At 38.0% G+C, this 20561-nt stretch overlaps 1 protein-coding gene across 1 annotated transcript in view; it reads right to left on the bottom strand.

The window, feature by feature from the left end:
* The window catches only part of mmp16b (matrix metallopeptidase 16b (membrane-inserted)), a gene marked incomplete at both ends in the record, with an annotated part of 46377 nt that extends 29481 nt beyond the window's left edge, over positions 1 to 16896 (bottom strand). Inside the window, 2 exons of the mRNA XM_079820180.1 lie at positions 2663 to 2811; positions 16777 to 16896. Of these exons, the coding sequence (XP_079676306.1) occupies positions 2663 to 2811; positions 16777 to 16896 (269 nt within the window). The remainder of the gene's footprint in view (positions 1 to 2662; positions 2812 to 16776) is intronic.
* Positions 16897 to 20561: the final 3665 nt, after the last annotated feature.

The following is a 20561-nucleotide window of genomic DNA, read 5'->3' on the forward strand; positions in this document are numbered from 1 at the left end:
ACCAGGTGGGAACCCAAAGCCCAGCCAGGAGAACTGGCGAAACCGATGGTGGGAGAAGCCAGGGTGTAGTTGGCGGTCCAACCACCAGTGGTGGAGCCAGGATATTTGGCCTCCAGGACCTATGGAAAACAACAGCGATGAGCAGCTGAAATGGAGCCAGGGTGCCGGAGGACTGAGGTGGAACCGGTGTGACTGACGTCCAAGGTGGAGCCCGACAGAGCCGAAGGGGTGGAGGGACGAGGCCTAGTCGAAGGCCCGGATTTCTGTAGCGCAAGGAGAGCAACAACTGACCAAGGTAGAGCCAGAGGGGCAAGGGAGCCCAGTGGAAACGCGAGGTAGACCGTCCCAAGGTGGAGCCGACTGGTCAACGGGCCAAGGTGGAGTGTTGGGCTCAGCAGCCCGAGGTTGATACAGGGGATCCACGTGCCAAGGCGGAGCTGCCGACCGGAAGACTTGAGGTGGATCTGTGCAGCAGAGTGGAGTAAAAAGAGGAGATGCAGAAAAACCGATGGGAGCTTGCGGAGGTGGGGCCGAAGGACTTGTTGGCTTAGGTAGAGGAGGCGGGAGAGGGAGGCATGGAGGGACCATCATTTCCGAATGAGACTTGGAGCTGGGTGGGACCAGTGGGGACGGGGACTATGGGAAAATCCTTCTTTCTTAAACAATAACACAGAAACCTTGCACAGCTCACCCTCAGCAATGGGATTATAGGCAGGGCTAATTTACATTCCCTCAAACTCCACAATTACACCCACAGGTACTGACGATGTTGCTGGCTCACGCACCTGGTCAGACATACTTTTGGCCTCGGGCTCCGTGTCTGGGGTGAGCTCAGGCATAATGTTCGTGTTGGGTGCTGTTGGTGGCTGGCTGGTCTCTGAGTCGGGATTGAGGCTGGCGTTGGCCTCATCCATGAGCCAGCACTAACTCCACAAAAGCAGCAAATTTCCCTCGAGAACAATCACCAGGCAGACGTGCCTTATACCGCTCATATAAGCTGGTCAGGAAAAATACACATGGAGCAGTCGGGAAAGGTGGTAAGACCTAAAGTCACTTGAGTGGTTCTTGAGGGTTTTATCTTCCTGCTCTAAACTCTGAACGCAGGAAGATCCATTTCTTGTCTGGTCATGCTGTGGCTTTAATGAGCGCACAAAGGCAACAAAAACGGTGTTTAATAAATCTGTGGCGAGGTTGACGAGCGAGAGACGTGGGAGGAGTGAGCGAGACCGGTGCGCGTGATTGAGAACCTTGAGTCCTGAGTCATGAGGGAGCACGAAGCATATAAGGATGAGTGATACTAGTGAAGGAACGAGAGAGGACCAGGCCTGGACTTTATGTTGTGTTTTGTTTACGTTTTGTTATGTGTGTGCGCGGCAGTCGTCCGTGAGGGTAAAGTATTGATTAAAGTATTTAAAATGTTCGTCGGTTCCCGCCTCCTTCTTCCCATAACAACAAACTCTATTACAAAATCAAAAAAGGTAACAAAGACCCCACAGGAGATCACAGGAGTAACTTTAGAAGAACCACACTAACATAAACAAGACTGAACACAGAACAAAGGGAACAAAGGGCTTACATACACATTGACCAATCAAAGGAACTGGGAACAGGTGAGTACTTAATTAGAAACTATGACAATAGATGAGTGATTAGGAATACACCAAAAAATTACAATGAAAACTAAGACTAGACAGAACAGATCGAGACAAGAATGTGACAATGTCAATATCACAGACATTCAGCACCAAATTATAGTCATCAAAATCTGTAGCTTCATAAAAAATTGCTCTTGAAACCTGCTGTTGTCATTCATAATAATCTTTCTTTTTTTTTACTGCTAGTTACATAAGAGATGAAATTTCACAATAACAGCTTACGTTAATTAGCAACTGAATGTGAAAAACAAGATCTTTATTAGAGATCTATTATCTAGTCTTTATTATCAATATACCACTGTTGTTTAGAGGCAGAATTAAATTGACTTGAAGGTCAAACAGAGAGTGTTTATGCTATATCACACTGTGTTGTTCTCCTCAAATAACTTACACAAGCAGTAGAAAATGTTCTCAAAAAATTTGGATTGGAAAATGGCATGTGGTGTCCAAGCTAAACATCAGAGATAAAAGTTTAATTGATGACTCATTTCCAGAAAACTCATTTGTGTCCACACACGACATACTAAAAGTGCACTTTGTAATAATGTTAAACTAAAAGTTTTAATAATATTTTGTCATGCTTAAAACAAGTATGCTTGGTGTGTTGACTAACATCCTATAGCATTTGTAAAGAAGTAACGTGAAGTACTTGATTATAATTTGAACTGTTTTTCAATATTACATATAAAGTTAATATATTTGTTTAAATGTACTAAACTGCATCTTCATCATAGGAAATGTGTAATTAGAAATATATTTAAATACATTACATACAGTGCAAGTTTAAATAAAAAATTACATTTAAAGTATATTTTAGTTTTTTTTAACTATAATTTAGTGCTTGTCAGTACTTTCAACAATACATGATATTACTTCCATATTATTTTCTCTTTTTAAGAGTGTATGTGCTAAAGTGTACTTATTACAAAGGGTGTTTTGTTATAGTGTGTTGCTTCAGTGTAACAGGGGACACTTTACTGTATGTGTGTGTGCTTAGCAGTACTCACTCTACAGTGTCCTTGTCTAGAGTCCCTGTGATGTTTAGTCCGTACTTGTGCTGCATGGCAGCAATAGCAGAATGCATGGTTTGGGCTGATCGCAGGACGGCCATGTTAGGTTGCGTATGGTGGAGGTAGCCATACCTCTGTAACCACGCCTGTAAGAGACAGAACAAACATAACCTGATAATATGTCCTCAGCTAAACCCCAAGGATCAGCTGTAGCTTCAACAACAAAACAACGAATAAGAAGCTAAACATGCTCTCACAAGGCTTGGAAGGAAGCCTACATGTTTAGGGCTCAATTTTACCCATGGTTCTCAAATGGTTTTGCTTGAGGACCAAGATTGTATATTGGTGACCAACAAAATAGCAAAATTGTTTATCACACAAAAGTAACAAAATGTCCTTTAAATCAAACATGGCACAGGCCCAACTAATAGCTAACTGACATGATTATAAAGGAATAGGAATATTTACAATATTGTATTTGCATAAACCACATCAGAAGTGCAATTTAACAGGCAAACATATAAGACAAATACTGGGCTAAATATTGTATATGTATTACCCATAACCTTGTGAAAAAGAAGTGTGCTTAATTGTATTGAATGTGCACTTGTAGTGTACTTTAATTCTTAGAAGTATATTTAAAAAAACTGTACTTGCTGATAATATAATACTATAGAAATAAAAGGCCACAGTAACACTTTATTTTACAGTGTCCTTGTTACACGTTACATGTACTTACCATAGTAATAACAGTAAAAAAAATATGCATAATTACATGCAACTAACCCTAAACCAAACCCAAATCCTACCCTAACCCTATAGTAAGTACGTGTAGTTAAATTAACATTACTCAGTACTTAAATATATAATTACACTGTAACAATGACACCTTAAAATAAAGTGTAACCTTGTTTCTTAACACACTTACAGTAAGTACACTTTGTAATAATAATGTTAAATGTTTTATTTTAAAGAATATTTCAAGTAATTATGTTTTAATCTTTTGTTATGCTTTAAAGAAGTTACATACTAGAGCAAATTATAATTTTAACTGTCGTTATATTTGATATTACATTTAAAGTTAATATATTTTAAATGTTCTAAATTGCAACTTGATCATTTCAAATGCGAATTTACAAATACATTTAAATGTATGACATTTCAACTGAAATTAAATTAAAGCACATTTTTATCACAAAGGCTCATTACATTTGGCAGTAAACTGTAACCATATTTCAAAGACAATAGAAATAAATGTGAAATTACATATAATAAGTCGTAAGTATGTAAAAAAAACGCTCTTAAATTCAACTAATTGCATTTAATCTCAACATGTCAACAATAAATTTATATAGCGTCTTTCCTCTCTTTTACTTTTGTTGCTATAAGCATTACATTGTTAGCTGCATTTTGTTATTAGCACTTAGCATTGTTTATTTTCTGCTTTCCATGACCCCTATCATAACAGAGATGTGAACATTTTTGGGTTGCTCTTTTTTAGATGTTAAACAATGGCCACAAACTTTCACAGTTACAGTTACATCATCAGTTTTAACATGTAACACGCTGACCTTCCAGAGATGCTAATTTTGAAATGTACAGAACTGCATGCTAGCATGCTCTTAATACATTTACCATACCCATATAGCAGAAATAGTAAGACTAGTAGGTTCAAATGTAGTGAATTTAGCAAAAGGCACAACTAGAAAACATGTGAGCAAAAGAACATTTTATGAACTCTCTTTGTTGTTGAAATGAACCGTAATGGCCTGTTGCAATGCGTCCTATGAGAGTAGCGATTCGAGCATGGTATTTTCAGAAGGTACATGTGAAGATCATTTAATTCCAAACAACATTATGCTGGAAAGAGCTTTTAAGATAATGTACTTGAGGTCAAATATGCTTTGGAACAATCCATAAATAAAGGGCAAACTAAACGTTTCAGTGCTCTGCTGCCACTTCAATCAATAAGTCAGTATGAATGTCTGTATATGTAAACATATGATATATACATGTGAGAGAAAGAGATACATAAGACATATATTTAATACAATCTTAGTGTTGTACCTTGTAAAGGACATATTGCAGGCCTAGTTCTCATTATGAGAGCAAAAGCGGTTGAGAGCCAAATTGATTCTCCAGCACTAATCAGACCCTGCGTCTCTAACAAACACAAGAGCTGATTACTAATTTATATGAAGAAAACACAGATGTGCTATAGAGCCGCAGGGGTCTGGGATGGCAGGGTGTAACCATGGTGATAAAGAGTCATAGATAGAAGCAACTTTGTCATCCTCCGGGTGTTGTAATCACTCTCTTGTGAAGTTATAAATACAGAGCTCAGCCAAACTGATGCGCACTAAAGATGTCAATGAAGAAGAAGAAAAAAAATCTGCCACATTAATATACTCAATGTGTGTCAAATAAAACCAGAATTGCTCTGTGGGTAAACACACAGGCACTCTCGCACTAATGTTTATGCATAAATAAAGCAATAATGAAAACATTAAATGAAAAATTAAGCATCAAGCAAACATGATCGTATAATTAACATATTCTCTGCGGTCCAACAGTGTTCCAACATCCCCAACCAAAGGAATTTCATCCAATTTCTCAAAAACAAAAACAATTCCAGTTTAAATTGTATAGGGAAGAGTGGGGCACAACCTGACTTTCTCAGTTTGTGTAAATCCACTTGTGGTTCAGAGTATTTATGATCTACATGTTTTGGCTGTTCATTTACAAAATAATGGCGTTTTGATGGCCTGAAAACGTAAACTTTTGAAAGTTTTTGAAAACAATACTGTTATTGTCTGCGTGTAAACTACAAAAAAACGTGAATTTGTGAAAACAATGATGTCATGCTCATGCACATTATGTGTTCAATCTATAGGCATGTAGTGTTTCTTTACAAAAATACATTGCCAACTACTGGCCTGGCATGAATAACAGCATTATTAGTCGTTTTCACTGATCCGTGTGAATGGGGACAACACTGTCGACTTGTCAAACTTTTCCATTTTTAGTACATCATTGTCGTGTAAACGTACCCTGGTTCTTTCTGTGCCTGTTTGCCTGTGTTCTTGATCCTTGTTTGTTTCTACAGTTACTGATTACCCTCACCTGTTGTTTTTTGAGTTACCTCATTACTCCCTGTGTATTAAAGGGGTCATGAATTGAGAAATCAACTTTCCTTTGAGCCTTTGATATATAAAATTTCATCGTGATATAAGAATATCCTGTAGGTTTCGGAGCTGAAAACTTCCTTGTTAGTCAAAGAAAAGCTTTTATTGACACCAGGCCCAGAAAAACACTCGATCTCAGAATATGTCGACCCTTGACGTCATCGAATACTGAAACGCCACCTCAAGCCCGCCCGCCCACTGACTCGTGGAGCTAAATGGATCACGCTAGTGAGCAATAAACATGCCGGTTCCAGCTCACATGCGTAAGACATTGCGAGTTTGTTTGCTTCATTTCACTGCGGAATCGTTTGTAAACAAGATATAGGTTGAGACTAGATTTGTAGACAGATTGAGATTAAAACACAATGCTGTGCCTTCTATATTGGATCTGACAGGAATGGTGCAAACACACTGTGAGTGATTATTTTTTTTTTATATGTGATAGTATTCTATTTTTACAGATCGTGTTTATTATGTGTACGTGTCTAACTGAACATTCCTTAGCACGCTGTCACAGGCTGGAGAATCCTTTATTTGAGGTGTTATTGGTTGATTTGTGATCAGACTCGGACTTGTAATGTTATTGGCCAAGCAAAGCCCAATGTCCCGGGGCTATGTGTTTTTCAGACAGGCTACCAAAACGTAAGCCTGGCCTGCCAACGGGCTATCTTTAATAGTGAAATAACATTCCTTTCTATTGCGTGCGTGTGTGTGAGGTTCGTGGTTATATTCACTGATCGGGCCGGCCAAGTAATAAATAAATAACATTCCAATCAATCACGGGTGGATGAGAGATGAATCATTGTGTTTGTTTGATAAAGATATTTTGCGAGCCCTGTGAGGATTTCCCCACATGCTTTCAAAACAATTTCCACATGTACTGAGGGGAGCTGAAGCTCATTAAATATACAAATCTTATCCAATCCTAGCCGTGGGCGTTTACTTCCAAGTCTTCAGTGTGGCATGCCCATAGAAACCGAGCGTTTCTTCAGAGAGCCTCAAAACCAAGGCAGAAAATAGCCTATTACTTATTCATTATGATGTTTTTGAATGTAAAAACCAAGCGAACGTCATAACTTGACCTAAGACAACAGTATACATTTAAAAAAAAAAAGCCAGTTCATAACCCCTTAAGCCCTTCAATTTCTCTGGTTGTCTAACATTATTAATTCTGGGTGAATGTAGGATTTTGTTTTACACTTTTTAATGAAACATATTTTAGCTGCAGTTGAAATAAAGCTTCTTACATACTTTCCAAATCATACTGGTAGAAATTTGTCAGCCGTTGTGTTGGGGAGAAAACTGTATCATTTATTTTTTGTCTATAGCTATCACCCACTTGCCTAATTGCCTTGATTCACTCAACACTGCAAGCTGATGGAGCATTATTATTTTTTAACAGTAGACAGTGATACTAATTGAATCCAAATGAGCCAAATGATCTCTCCAGGATTTGTCTATAGTGTTTACAATAATACAGGCTTTCTTAATTACATGATCATGCATTAAAAGAACCTGAATTATCTCTGTTTGACAGAATCTGCCAAGAGTGAATATTACCCACTGACAGAAGAGGTGCTAAACAAAGAGATGATGTGAATCTTTGTGAAGGGCTAAAGCTGATAATGCATATGCAAGCAGAACTTTAAGGTTTGATTTCAAAAGCAAGCCTGCAGCTCAAGACAGGTTTTCTTGATGTTTAAAGTGCTTAGTCATTTGGAGCTGGTGGTGTGCATCCTGTCGCATATCTCGCCCTACCATGACAACATGAAAATTATCATTACCCAGAAGCTGCTGCCACATTTATACCAGATGGCAGAGACAGACAGAAAAAGGGCATGACGAGATGATGATGAAAACATCCTTCTGGAGCACGTTGGAACAACGGTGTACATTATGAAGACCCTAGAATGTATCAACTAAGATGAAAACCCCATCATAAATACAGGAGAGATGAGAGTGTGTGATATACATATTCTAGAAGTACAGTCACATTCAAAGAGTCTGTTTTGTCATTTATATCTGCAATGCTGCAGCGAAAAAGTTTTTGTTACATTTATGGTGCAAAAAATGTTATAGTCAATATGGGGTGTCTTTTAACTGTATTGTATATTTTATTGTTCCCAGTTTTATGTCTTTAAGTGATAAAATATAATAATTTTAATGTGACTACAATGTTCACTGTAATTTACATACCTTTCAAAATATCCTTTGTATTTTGTAGTAAAATTGCCTGTATTGTCTTTTATTTTTTTTACTGTGGTAAGGTAACATCTTTTTTCTGTCGTTAAACTAGCAAAATTGGATTCGGACCCTAAGTGCACCTGCGCAATGCGTTTCAGACCATGTGCTCAGATTGTTAAAATAGGTCCCATAGGGTTACACTTTATTTTAAGGTGACATAGTTACATTGTAATTACTCAAATAAGTACTGAGTAATATTAATCAACTACGTGTACTTACTATAGAGTTACGATTAGGATTTGGTTTAGGGTTAGTAATTATGCATAATTTACTGTTATTACTATAGTAAGTACATGTTGTAATATTTAACCTTAAAATAAAGTGTTACCACTTGTAGTTAGACGACTGACAGGTTTTTCTTCTGTAGCATTTTTTACATTAATTTCTCTTTAAACATTTTACTCTATACCCTACTATATGCTTTGCATGAACAGAACTGCTCAGAGACCAACTTCATCTGTTTCTGCTTAAGGGAGCATGTCTTTCTTCTCTTTTCACTGCAGAATTTTCTCACTTGTCTCTCTCTGTAGCTCATTCTCACTTTCGTTCTCTCTCTCCCATTTGCATCTTGCAGCAAAAGCCAATCAATGAAGTCAATTACGGGATTCAGTATGTCGAAATGCAGTTGCAGATCCAAAAATGTGCTACTGTTTCCAGGCAAATCATTCTTTGTGCAAATTAGATGTCATATTTTCCAACAACTATTTTTTTTCCAACAACACCATCAGTTTCCTAGGGGTCAGCGGCAGAACTAATGTAAAAACCTCAAGAATACATAGTTTGCCCACTAACCAGCGGCCAGGAATATACTAATCTCCTCTACCTCTCTCTTGCTTTTCTCTATCTCTCCCTCCTTCCCCTTTTCTTTTCGCAACTTCCTGCTGAGCCAAATAAGCCCCTTTATCTGCTTTCTATGTCTTTAATCAGCTGTAAGCACATGAGTGTGTGTATGGTGCGCATTATGAGACAGGTTTCAGGCCCACGTGATACTGTGAAAATTGGTTTATTTACACTCTATTCTCACATCCGTGACGCTAAGTTGTTGTAGGTGGTTGCCAAGATTTAGTTTCTAAGTGGTTTTTAAAGGGTACCTATTATGCCCTTTTTCAAAGTCGTGATTTTGTCTTTAGGGTCTACTAGAATAGGTTTTCATGCTTGATTTTTCACATATTTTAACGCTCTGGGGTGCGTTTCCTCTACAATGATTTAACCCGCTGATTAACAACCATTGGATACATCGTAGTAACATGGTCGCAACTCTGCCATTTGAACCACATGGTTCAACAATATAGGACTGTCATTAGTGATGTCACATGCAGAATAACGTCTGCTAATTCATCTTTTGGAGATCCCCAGATGCTGCTGTAACGGACCTGGCACCCAATAACTACTTCACTGTTTTTTGTTTCATGTAATTTTGCTTTAATAGATCTTTGATTGATCTCTGGTTCCCTCATATGTCATAGTCCGGAGTTCCTTTGATTGTTGACACACATAGGGCCCTATTTTAACGATCTGAAACGCAAGTGTCAACGCGCGAAGCGCAAGTAACTTTGTGGGCGGGTCTCGGCGCTGTTGCTATTTTCCTTGCGGGATAAATGGCTCTTGCGCCCGGCGCAAATCTAAAATGGGTTGGTCTGAAGTAGCTTCATTATTCATAGGTGTGGTTTGGGCGTAACGTGAATAAACCAATCCGAGCGTCATCCAACATTCCCTTTAAAAGCAGGTGCGCAAGTTCCATTATGGATTGCTATTATTATGGCGTATTTACCAGGCGCACGCCAGGAGCGGTTCACAGCCGAGGAGACTGATGTTCTAGTAAGAGCAGTGAAAGACAGAGAAGTGAAGTTCTAATGTTGTACATTATGGTAAAGGTGATTTCACAGTCTTTTTTTTTCCAGTCTTTCAGTTTTTTCAGTTTTTCAGTCGATTTTTTTTCCTGGTTCTTGACGGACAAACCAATTTGTCAGATGTCCTTATATACATATATGTCTTGCCACTATTGGGCAAACAGGTCTTATCCTTAATTATTACAATTAGCCTGAATCATTTGTAAGCTAGATTTATGCCTATTTTTTCACATCTTCGTGGCACACCACAATGATTTCCGTCATCTCATGTGTTAATATTTTTTTAGTGTAACAATTTATGATTTATGATGAGCAAAGTGTATGCGCGTTGTGCACGCTATACATTATGGTCAAGCATGCGCCCTTAAAATAGCATAATGAACAACGCGCAACGCGCCACTGACTTTAGACTAGGTTTTTTCTGGTCAGTGGCGCAATTGTTTAATGGAACAGCAAAATAGCACCAGGGATTGTTTGCGCCGGAACACGCCTCCTTTTTTGCGCTGAACCGCCCAGGTAGCGCAAGTTCATTCACTAGTTTAGCGACGTGATTCTGTGGAGGGAAAAGCGCGCTTTGCGCGGGTGCAAAATAGGAATGACACATGCGTCGGTGTACAAAGTCAATTGCGCTGGGTGCAAGATAGGGCCCTAAAACATAGATTGAATGTATACATTTAAATTGGATGAAAGATATAGAATTTAATGAATGTATGGCTTGCTTATTGTGCCCAAAAGCATGATATATTTAAAGGTGCTGTATGTAAGTTTTTGACTGTACTAAAGCATAAAAATACCATAATATGTTTGCAGATATTTAGGAAACATGCTAAGTTTGCATACTCGTTTCTTAGAAAAACAATACTACAGCCAGTTATTTTACTTTGAAATGTACGTTCTGTGTCGGAATATCTGTTTGTTTTGGTCTGTGCGATAACGTTCGTTGCCAGTTTACTCAATAGTATTTCGACATCACAGGTTGCCAGTTGCCAGAAATCGCAGCGTATTTCTGCCAAGGAAGCCAGCAAACAAACTGGGTCAGAGATCGCAGATTCTACCCGGCCTAAAAAGCCTTGGCATCCATCTAAATATCTCTATAAATGGAAGCACATTAAAATGCGAATAAATCAACTCATCAGCTTGCAGTGTGTAAGTCTCCTTGCCTTCCATTGTCAATTGTGTTCGTTCCTGTTGCGTGCCCTCAAACTGGCAACCCACGTGAGCGTCAAGTTTGAGGAGGAGGGGACGGGGAAAACAATATTTATACCACATTTCAACCACTTTCATTCTTACATACAGCACCTTTAAGTCATTTAACAATGCTTCTAACCACAGCTTGAGTCCAACCATGTATGTTTGCGATGCTGTTTGCGAATGTTCATTGGAACTAGTTTCGGTAAACGGCAAATTGTTGAACTATGTTGGTAACAACAGAACTTGCGACCATAGTTGGTTAACGATGCATTTGGGTTCCGGGAAATGCCCCCCTGTTTAGTTCTGGCCTCTATGAAGCCCCTCCTTCTGAAAAGCACAAATGTGGTCTGATTGATTGGCTGGATCAGTGTGTTGTGATTGGTGTTTAAGAAATATCACTCCTTTTACCATAACCACAGGTTTCAACCAACATGTACTCCAACCAATACGCCTATATAGGTTGTTTGTCACTTCCCTGAAATACGACCCATAGGAGCATTTACTAAAGTTGTGCCCCTATCGACAACAGGACACGTTCATTTTAATTAATGAAATACGACCCATAGGAGCATTTACTAAAGTTGTGCCCCTATCGAGAACAGGACATTTTCATTTGAATGCTTTGTTTCCTTTTATTTGCGTCATATTCCGGGTTTTGCGTAGCTCAATTGATAGAGCATTGCAAAATACAACATCATGTAATCATGTGATCATGCAATCGTGGGCTCGATTCCAGGGAACGCATGTGCTCATAAAGTGTATATGCACTATAAATCACTGAGTAGGTTTAGGGGAGGAGTGCTTGTAGTTGTTAATAAAAAAATATTTTTGCTAAATGGAAATATGACAAATGGTGGTAAAAAGTCCACACATTGCATTTTGATTGGTAACGACAGTCATACGTCATTTCATGACGACAGACATAACACGACACTGTCATTATTTTTGCACCAGCTAGAGGGCGCATGTCTTTAAATCGTGAATAAAGGTCGTAATAAGGTGCTTAAAAAACTACCTATAGAGTCGGTTATTTTTTGAGGACAGTCTGGTTTCAACACACTGACACTGTTGGGAGTAACGCATTACAAAAGTAATTATATTACAGTAATTCCGCAGGTAAAATAGTAAGTCTATTTCCTGTTGCTGGAATTCGATGGTTGAGATTCTACATTTGTGAGATGGACATACTCCCATTAGGTTCAGTTCGTCAGAGAAAAGGACAAGAAAGGAATAGTTAAGTCAAGTACAATCTATGTGCGACACCAAGGGAACCCTCTACATCGATAAATAGCATGAGTAACTTGAAGAAACACCTGGACCGGTGCCACGCTAACACTAAGCTAACTGCAAGAGCAGGGTCTGAGAAGAGACAGAATGTGGCGGATGAGAATGCGGGCAAGACAAAGCAACAGAAATTAAGTTTCTCTCTGCCTGCCAAACTGCTTGAACCCCGAGAAGAGACTTGTGGCTGATTATGTTGTGGAAGATATGCCAGATATGCTGTGGACTTTAATTAAAAGAAAAGATTAGAAACTAAAAGAAAAAGAGGTTGTGTGTCTTAGGCTATAGGTTTCAATATAGTGGGCTCTAGCTCTATTGTGCTTTGTATCTATATCGTATTTTACCAGACTTTGGTCGTTTGCCTACTTTTGTGATTCTGACAGCGATTGTTACTTATTGTATTGCGGCATGAGCCTTCCTACGCAATCATTATGCTACACCACATCACCCTCCACTGGATGTATAATGAACAGCAATAAACTACATTTTAGCATTTTTGAATGCCTAGTCATACTTCTGTGGTTATTTTGGTGAAAGTAACTCAGAATGAACTTAAAAGTAGGAGTAACAAATGTAGACAAAGTCTGTGAAAGCTCTCATTGGCTGTGTGTTAGTGTCCTGTTTTGTTTGAGCACATGTCTTGTGATTGTTCACTGGCCATGTGCTCTTGTTTTTGTCATGTTTGGTGTGAGCACATGGCTTGTCATGTATGTTTCTTTGTGCCATGTGCTCTCCTGTCTATTGTCTTGCCCTGCCCATCTTGTTATCTGATTATTGGATAATTTGCCCCATTATACTCTTCCTTGTCCTGCCTTGTCCTGTCCAGCCCAATCCAGCTACCGGTCATGTTTTTTCCCCCACAGGGAAAGTTTTTGTTTTGTTTTTATTATTAATAAAATCTCTGTATCGAGTCCTCGTCTCATCTCTCACCCTAACCCTGACAACTGGCTCACAATAATTCTATTGTGCATTTCAGTTTATTGCATAGATAGGAATTGTATTATATTCCATTATATTGTATTCTATTCAGTACAACAAATCGAATATACTTGAATAGAATAGAATTTCAGTTTACTTTATCTTACATAAAAGAATAGAATATAATTATGCTCAGTACACTGAATCACAGAATAAGAATAGCTATTTATGGCAAATTGGTGGTGAATTTGAATGGATTTGTACAACTTGATTTCTACAAAAACATATGACAGTAAGCATGAAGGTCCACCCCTAAACCAAACCCTCAGTGGGGCGTAGCTCGTATGAAATTGACTGAGATTGTACAAATTCAACACCAATCCCTCAAAATGTACAATAGTTACGAATTGCCATGAGAGTGTGTTGATACTTCACAGCAACCCAAATAGTTGTCCTTTTTAATGAAAAGGAGGAATAAGTCAACATTAATTTTAGTTGCTTGAGCTTGTAATGAACCCAGAATTTCCCTTTAAGTCTATGGATCCTTTTTTATTTTCATCCTTTTTATCATTAAAATCATAAAGTCTGATCACTGTTTTTATTACCCCTTTGTGACATCATGACAGATTCAAATGCATTTAAAGCTTCATTTAAATTGATCAAGGGTCTGTGTTTATGTCCACTTATCATCTACAAAACGCACACCCCTTATTTAAACCAGTTTACATTATCTAAGTGGTCAATAGCATGTAGCAACAACCCATGACACTCTATTAATCACATATAGAGCCAGAGCTACATGAAATGTCATTACCAACATAGCACTAAGCTAAGCACATTTGCACCTGTATGCGAAAGACGTGTGTAATTAAAGCCCTGGGGGCCCAATCTTGATTTCTCCACTGAATCCTTGAACCTTGAGCTCTCTAGTCTATTCCTAGTTCGGGATCAGAAGTCCCCCCTCCGAGCAGTCATTACTCATCTCTCTCACACACAATCTCTCTCTTCCCCAAAGACCACTGACCTGTGCACTCAACTCACAACTGCTGCCAACCACTGCAGCCCTGCCAGCAAAAAAACCCACACATGAGCTACATGGGTGGCAGAGAGCTGAGAAGAAGAAAGGGGTTCTAGTTACTGAGAAAGTGACCGTTCATTTAGCATTTTGATGGTTCTGTCCCACTGGTATTGTTGTACTTTTGTCAAGGACAGTTTCATCAATAAAGCATGTTCCAAAACAGCATCAATATTATCATGACAATACCATGTCCACCACGAGATGATCCACTGGCACAACGCCCTCTACATCTCTCGCCTCCCAGCCAAACAGAACCAGGCGGGTGACAAATTCTCTCAATGTCAACCAGCGCTGCCAGCAGCACTAAACATCACATTTGCGCCCATTTCAGCCCAAAAGAGTTCGGGGGAGATTTTCAAAGCAACTTGCATAATCTTTATGTACTTCACATTATCATAAGAGTCTGCACTTGAGTAGCACTGAGTGAATCAAGGTCTTGCTTTCTCCATCACACCATTGATTGTCACATGGCCAGTTAGAGGCGTGTGATTGTCATCTCTGAGTGAATGGATTTGGACTGGAGGAAGGAGCAATAGCTCTGATTGTTCCTGATCTCCCTCTCCCTCTCTCTCTCTCTCTCTCTCTCTCTCTCTCTCTCTCACTCACTCACACACACACACACACACACACACACACACACACACACACACACACACACACACACACACACACACACACACACACACACACACACACACACACACACACACACACACACACACACACACACACACACACACACACACACACACACACACACACACACACACACACACACACACACACATACTCATACTCATACTCATACTCATGCCTCAGGTCTGTGAGTGTGCAGTGTTAGGAGTTTATGCATTAAATTGCATAACAGTGTACGACTAAGCATGAAGCATGTTTAAAGGTATACTTCAGATGCCATTTCTGTCCATCAGACACAGAATAGAATAGAATAGAATAGAATAGAATAGAATAGAATAGAATAGAATAGAATAGAATAGAATAGAATAGAATAGAATAGAATAGAATAGAATAGAATAGAATAGAATAGAAAAGAATAGAAAAGAATAGAATAGAATTGCTGTCTACTTGGTGCACAATTGCAGAATAGGTCAAACTAGTATAGAATATAATTCTTGTCAATTTATTAAAACTGTATTATACAGTTTGTCATTGTATTATATTCTAGTTTAGTCAAATCCACTTAATTCTATTCTGCATTTCAGTGAATTGCATAGATAGGAACTGTATTATAAAATTACATAATAGAATAGAATTCATGTCTTCTTGGTGCACAATTGCAGAATAGGTTAAACTAGAATATAATTCTTGCCAATTTATTATTAAGAATGGTATTATAGAATTGTGTCATTGTGTTCTATTCTAGTTTAGTCAAATCTACTTAATTCTATTCTGCATTTCAGTGTATTGTATAGATAGGAATTGTATTCTATTCCATCATATTCTATTCTGTTCAGTACACCGGATCGGGTAGACTAGAATAGAATAGCATTTCAGTTTACTTTGTAGTACAGAATAAATAGAATAGAATTATGTTCAGTACACCGAATCACAGAATAGAATGGACTAGAATGGAATAGAATAGCATTTCAGTTTACTTTTTAATACAGAATATAATAAAATAACATGCGTCCTGGTTACCTTGTATTAAAGAATATAATCAATCTATTCCATTCTAATTTAATCTAATCTCATTTGTTCTACTCTGTATTTTGGTGTACTAAGTAGACAGGGATGAAAGGCTATACTTTGCTATTCTATAATTCAGTATACAAAGTAGACAGGAACTATATTTTTCTGTTCTTTTCTAATAAAATATAAACAGGAATTATATGTTAATATATTATATTCTGTAATACAAAGTAAACTGAAATGCAATTCTATTCCATTCTAGTCTATCTTCTGTGATTCGGTGTACAGAATAGAACAGAAAATTCCTTTTTACTTTACGTACAGAATTATGGAATACAACAGAATATAGTTGCATTCTTGTCTACCTAGTAGCCTACACCGAATAATTGAATAGGGTAAACCAGACTAGACTAGCACATAACAGCACAGCATTTCTGTTTACTACACTAGGTATACTGGATAACAGAATAGAATTGCATCCCTGTTTACTCCTGAGTACAGATTAGACTAGAATAGAACAGAACAGCTGTATATAGCCTTCCATAGCACATATTCAGACGGCACATGGTGCAGATCCACCAAGTGATTCAACGTGATTTTGTGCTGTTCTGATTTATTTATGACCTGCAATATATCCTGTTTTTGTAGGGCTTGGTAAAAGCAGGACGCGTATTCTCAACACAAAAGCAGAAGATGCTGATGTTGGGCCAGTCTTACCTCAACGCTAAAATGATACTCTTCGGCCGCTGAACAGCACATCCACACAGCGTGATGGAGCCAAAACAGCACCGCATACACATAGTCCAGCCTTCGCTTTTTAAGCAATGTAACGTTCATATTTGTAGATTTGCTTTATATGCCTTTATCAATGACTGTTTATGTCTCTATCCTCGTATGTCAGTTAAGCAAGTGGCATTTTGGACCGAAGATGAAACGATCGGAGCGCGGAGAAGCATCGGCGTCCGCACATTTTGTCATTTGGCTGGCAATCCTAATTCCATCTTGCATATCTGATGCACTATTTCGAGACATTTCTTCTCCTTTAAATCGTTACTTTGGCGAACAGGCAGCTTGCTTTTCTATATTGAGCAGCATCCAGAGCGTAAGCACTGCGCATGCGCTCTGACTCACTAGCCAGTGATGCTTGTTGACTAGTAGGCTAGGCACCATTCATCCTGCCTTCATTCTTCTTTCTCACCTGCCAATCACTGATCAATGAAGGGCTAAAAATGGGTCTCAGGTAGGCGGGACACTGAAATGGCTGACACGGACGGTGACTTCCTTCTGGCAACGGACGTTAAATTGGGCCACCGTCAGATTTTGTGGACATTTGAAGACATTAAGCCTAATTAATGTTTTATTTGTCTCACATAGAATTTTAATTGATATCTTTCTACATTTCTCTTTGTATCACAAATTTTGTGCAAGAAAAAAAAAACAAAAAAAGAAAGAATACACTCAAAAAAAAAAAAAGGTTCTATATGGCACCAAAAATGGTTCTTGGCTCGTAATCATAGGGGAACCTTTTTTAGTGCTATAGAGCACCAATTTTGGTGCTTAAGTGGTTCTTCAGCAGTTCTTCAGAGGTGCTATATAGCACCTTAGTCAAAGAACCGCTGAAGAACCTCTGGAGAACCGCTGAAGAACCACTGAAGCACCAAAATTGGTGCTCTATAGCACTAAAAAAGGTTCCCCTATGATTACGAGCCAAGAACCATTTTTGGTGCCATATAGAACCTTTTTTTTTAGAGTGTAGATCTATAAAAAAAAATTTAAAGGTAGGCCTACATCTATTGGACAGCGTACATTTCATGCCCACCACAAGATGGGGGTGGTTCACTGTATTAAAACATTTACAGATTTAGAAAAGACATTAAAAATAATATGTGTGTGTGTGTGTGTGTGTGTGTGTGTGTGTGTGTGTGTGTGTGTGTGTGTGTGTGTGTGTGTGTGTGTGTGTGTGTGTGTGTGTGTGTGTGTGTGTGTGTGTGTGTGTGTGTGTGTGTGTGGACTGGTAATCCCTACGTTATGGAGACAAAATGTCCCCACAAAGATGGCAATATCCGAAATCCTCGTCCTTGTGGGGACATTTTTAGGTCCCCATGAGGAAAACATCTTATAAATCAGACTAAGTGATGTTTTTTGAAAATGTAAAAATGCAGAATGTCTCCTGTGATGGGTAGGTTTAGGGGCAGGGGCAGTGTAAGGGGACAGAATATACAGTATGTACGGTATAAAAACCATTACGCCTATGGAAAGTCCCCATAAAACATGAAAACCCAACATAAGTGTGTGTGTGTGTGTGTGTGTGTGTGTGTGTGTGTGTGTGTGTGTGTGTGTGTGTGTGTGTGTGTGTGTGTGTGTGTGTGTGTGTGTGTGTGTGTGTACTTGTCTACCTATCTAGCAGGTCGTTACACACCCACCAACAGGGGACCGCCGAGCCAAGAGGGGACATTTTTCAGGTCCCCTGTTGGTCATGCTTTATATCATGTTAAAATCAAGCAAAAACAAAACAAAAACAAAAACACTCTGATGATATTTTTAAACTTTTGACCAAGTGGGGACCTACAGGTGCGTGTGTTTAAAGCCTCTTAAAATCAAGTAAAAACACAATTTTTTTAAAACTTTTGACCAAGTGGGGACCTACGTGTGTGTTTAAGGTCATACTCAGCAGCTCCCCTGTAGGCTGTAGCAGGAACTGTAAGGGCCCGGCCTTCTGTCCCAGAGGCTCTGTTTATTAGAAGCTGCTGTTTATAACTGGCTACTTACTAAAGGAAACATTTTCTTTAACCATTAGGCCAATTATAGACATTACAATAACTACATTATGTACTGCATTAAAAAGCATTTATTTATCTTTGTTAATTTCAAGATTTACTAATACTTTATTAAAATCATGTTAGCATTAGTTAATGCACTGTGATGTAACATTAACAAATCATGAACAGCTGGATTTATATTAACTAACGTTAACAAAGATTAACAAATACAGTAACAAATGTATTACTCATGGTTAGTTCATGTTAGTTAACATTTGTTAATTAATGAAACCTTATTGTAAAGTGTTACCAAAATGTATTAAATTATCTTCATTTCACTGTAAAGCTAAAGCAGACAATTACTATATAAACAAAATATTCAAATGTTTTGATTAAATATAAGATCAGTATGTAAGCTACCAGAAATTATTTATTATACATCATTCCACATCTGGATAATATTTGACCAATTTAGAGGCACATGTGTATCCAACCTAAATGCAATTTTATGGTGACTTGCATAATAATGTTCATTCGTCTCAATTAAATTATGTGAACTGAATGACTTTAACATTGACACTTTAGTTGTTGAACCAACTGATGATTTTCAATTTAATAATCAACACACCACCTCCAAAATCATTATACAGTGTCTCTTTATGGCAAGTATTGGTGTTTATTGTTATTGGAAATATTGCGGTTACATTCAGAGATAGTCAGAATGCAATATATAGTTAAGTTTAAAGGCAAGCAGACAGGCGTCACACTGTACTATCTAACGGGACCAGTGTCCTTTTGGGTATGAAATCACAAAAAAATGCACATGCAGCCACAGCTTCAATTTAGCATGAACACCTTGAGTGGAAATGGACATGGAATTGTGAATTGTGAATAAAAAATGGTAAATGAAGTAAGTTTGTTCAATTAAAAAATAATTAACATCACTGAAGCAACCTAAATAGGTCCCCTGTTGGATGGTAAAACACGACGCCTGTTTGATTGTGTGTGTGTGTAACTGTAAGTGTAACTGGGTGTGGGAATGGAAAAATATTTGAATAAAGGAGCATGTAGGGAAGTACAACAGACATAATCAGAGTAAAAAAATAAATGAATAAATAAATAATTATAATTTTAAATGACAATAATAATGATGAAGATAGTAATAGTATCCCCCCCCCCAAAAAAAGGAAAATGGGGTATGAGGAAGGTGACAACAGCAAAAGTAATAGCAATATTAATAATAATAGTAATAATAATAACAACAATAATAATAATGATAAATCAAATTAATAAGAAATGATAAATAGTAATAATAGTATTAGCAGTAGTAGTAATGATAAACATATGAACAAATATACTCATTTCATCCGGAATTGGGGGGAGGTTAAAGGATCAGGAAGAGGACAAAAAAAATAACAGTAGTAATAATAATAATAATGTTAATATTGATACAGCCATTAATAGTAATGATATTAGTAGAAGTTGTAATAGAAATGATAATAATAATAGTAATATTATTAATAATGGTAATATTGATACAGCCAGGATTCCCATGCTAAACATGGATAACGTTTCAAAAATTAAGTTGGACGTTTGATGGAGTATTTCTATGCCAAAAATACTCCTTCCAGTTTCTCACAAGTTTCGAGAAGCATCTGGCTGCAGACTATGGGTGAGTGGAGCTTCACTCTCGAACAGGAAATACGTCACCTCCACTTGAATTAATATAAAGGAGGGACAAGG

The sequence above is a fragment of the Gobio gobio genome (genome assembly GCF_949357685.1).
Source record: "Gobio gobio genome assembly, chromosome: 6".
In the NCBI taxonomy this organism is placed as follows: domain Eukaryota; kingdom Metazoa; phylum Chordata; class Actinopteri; order Cypriniformes; family Gobionidae; genus Gobio; species Gobio gobio.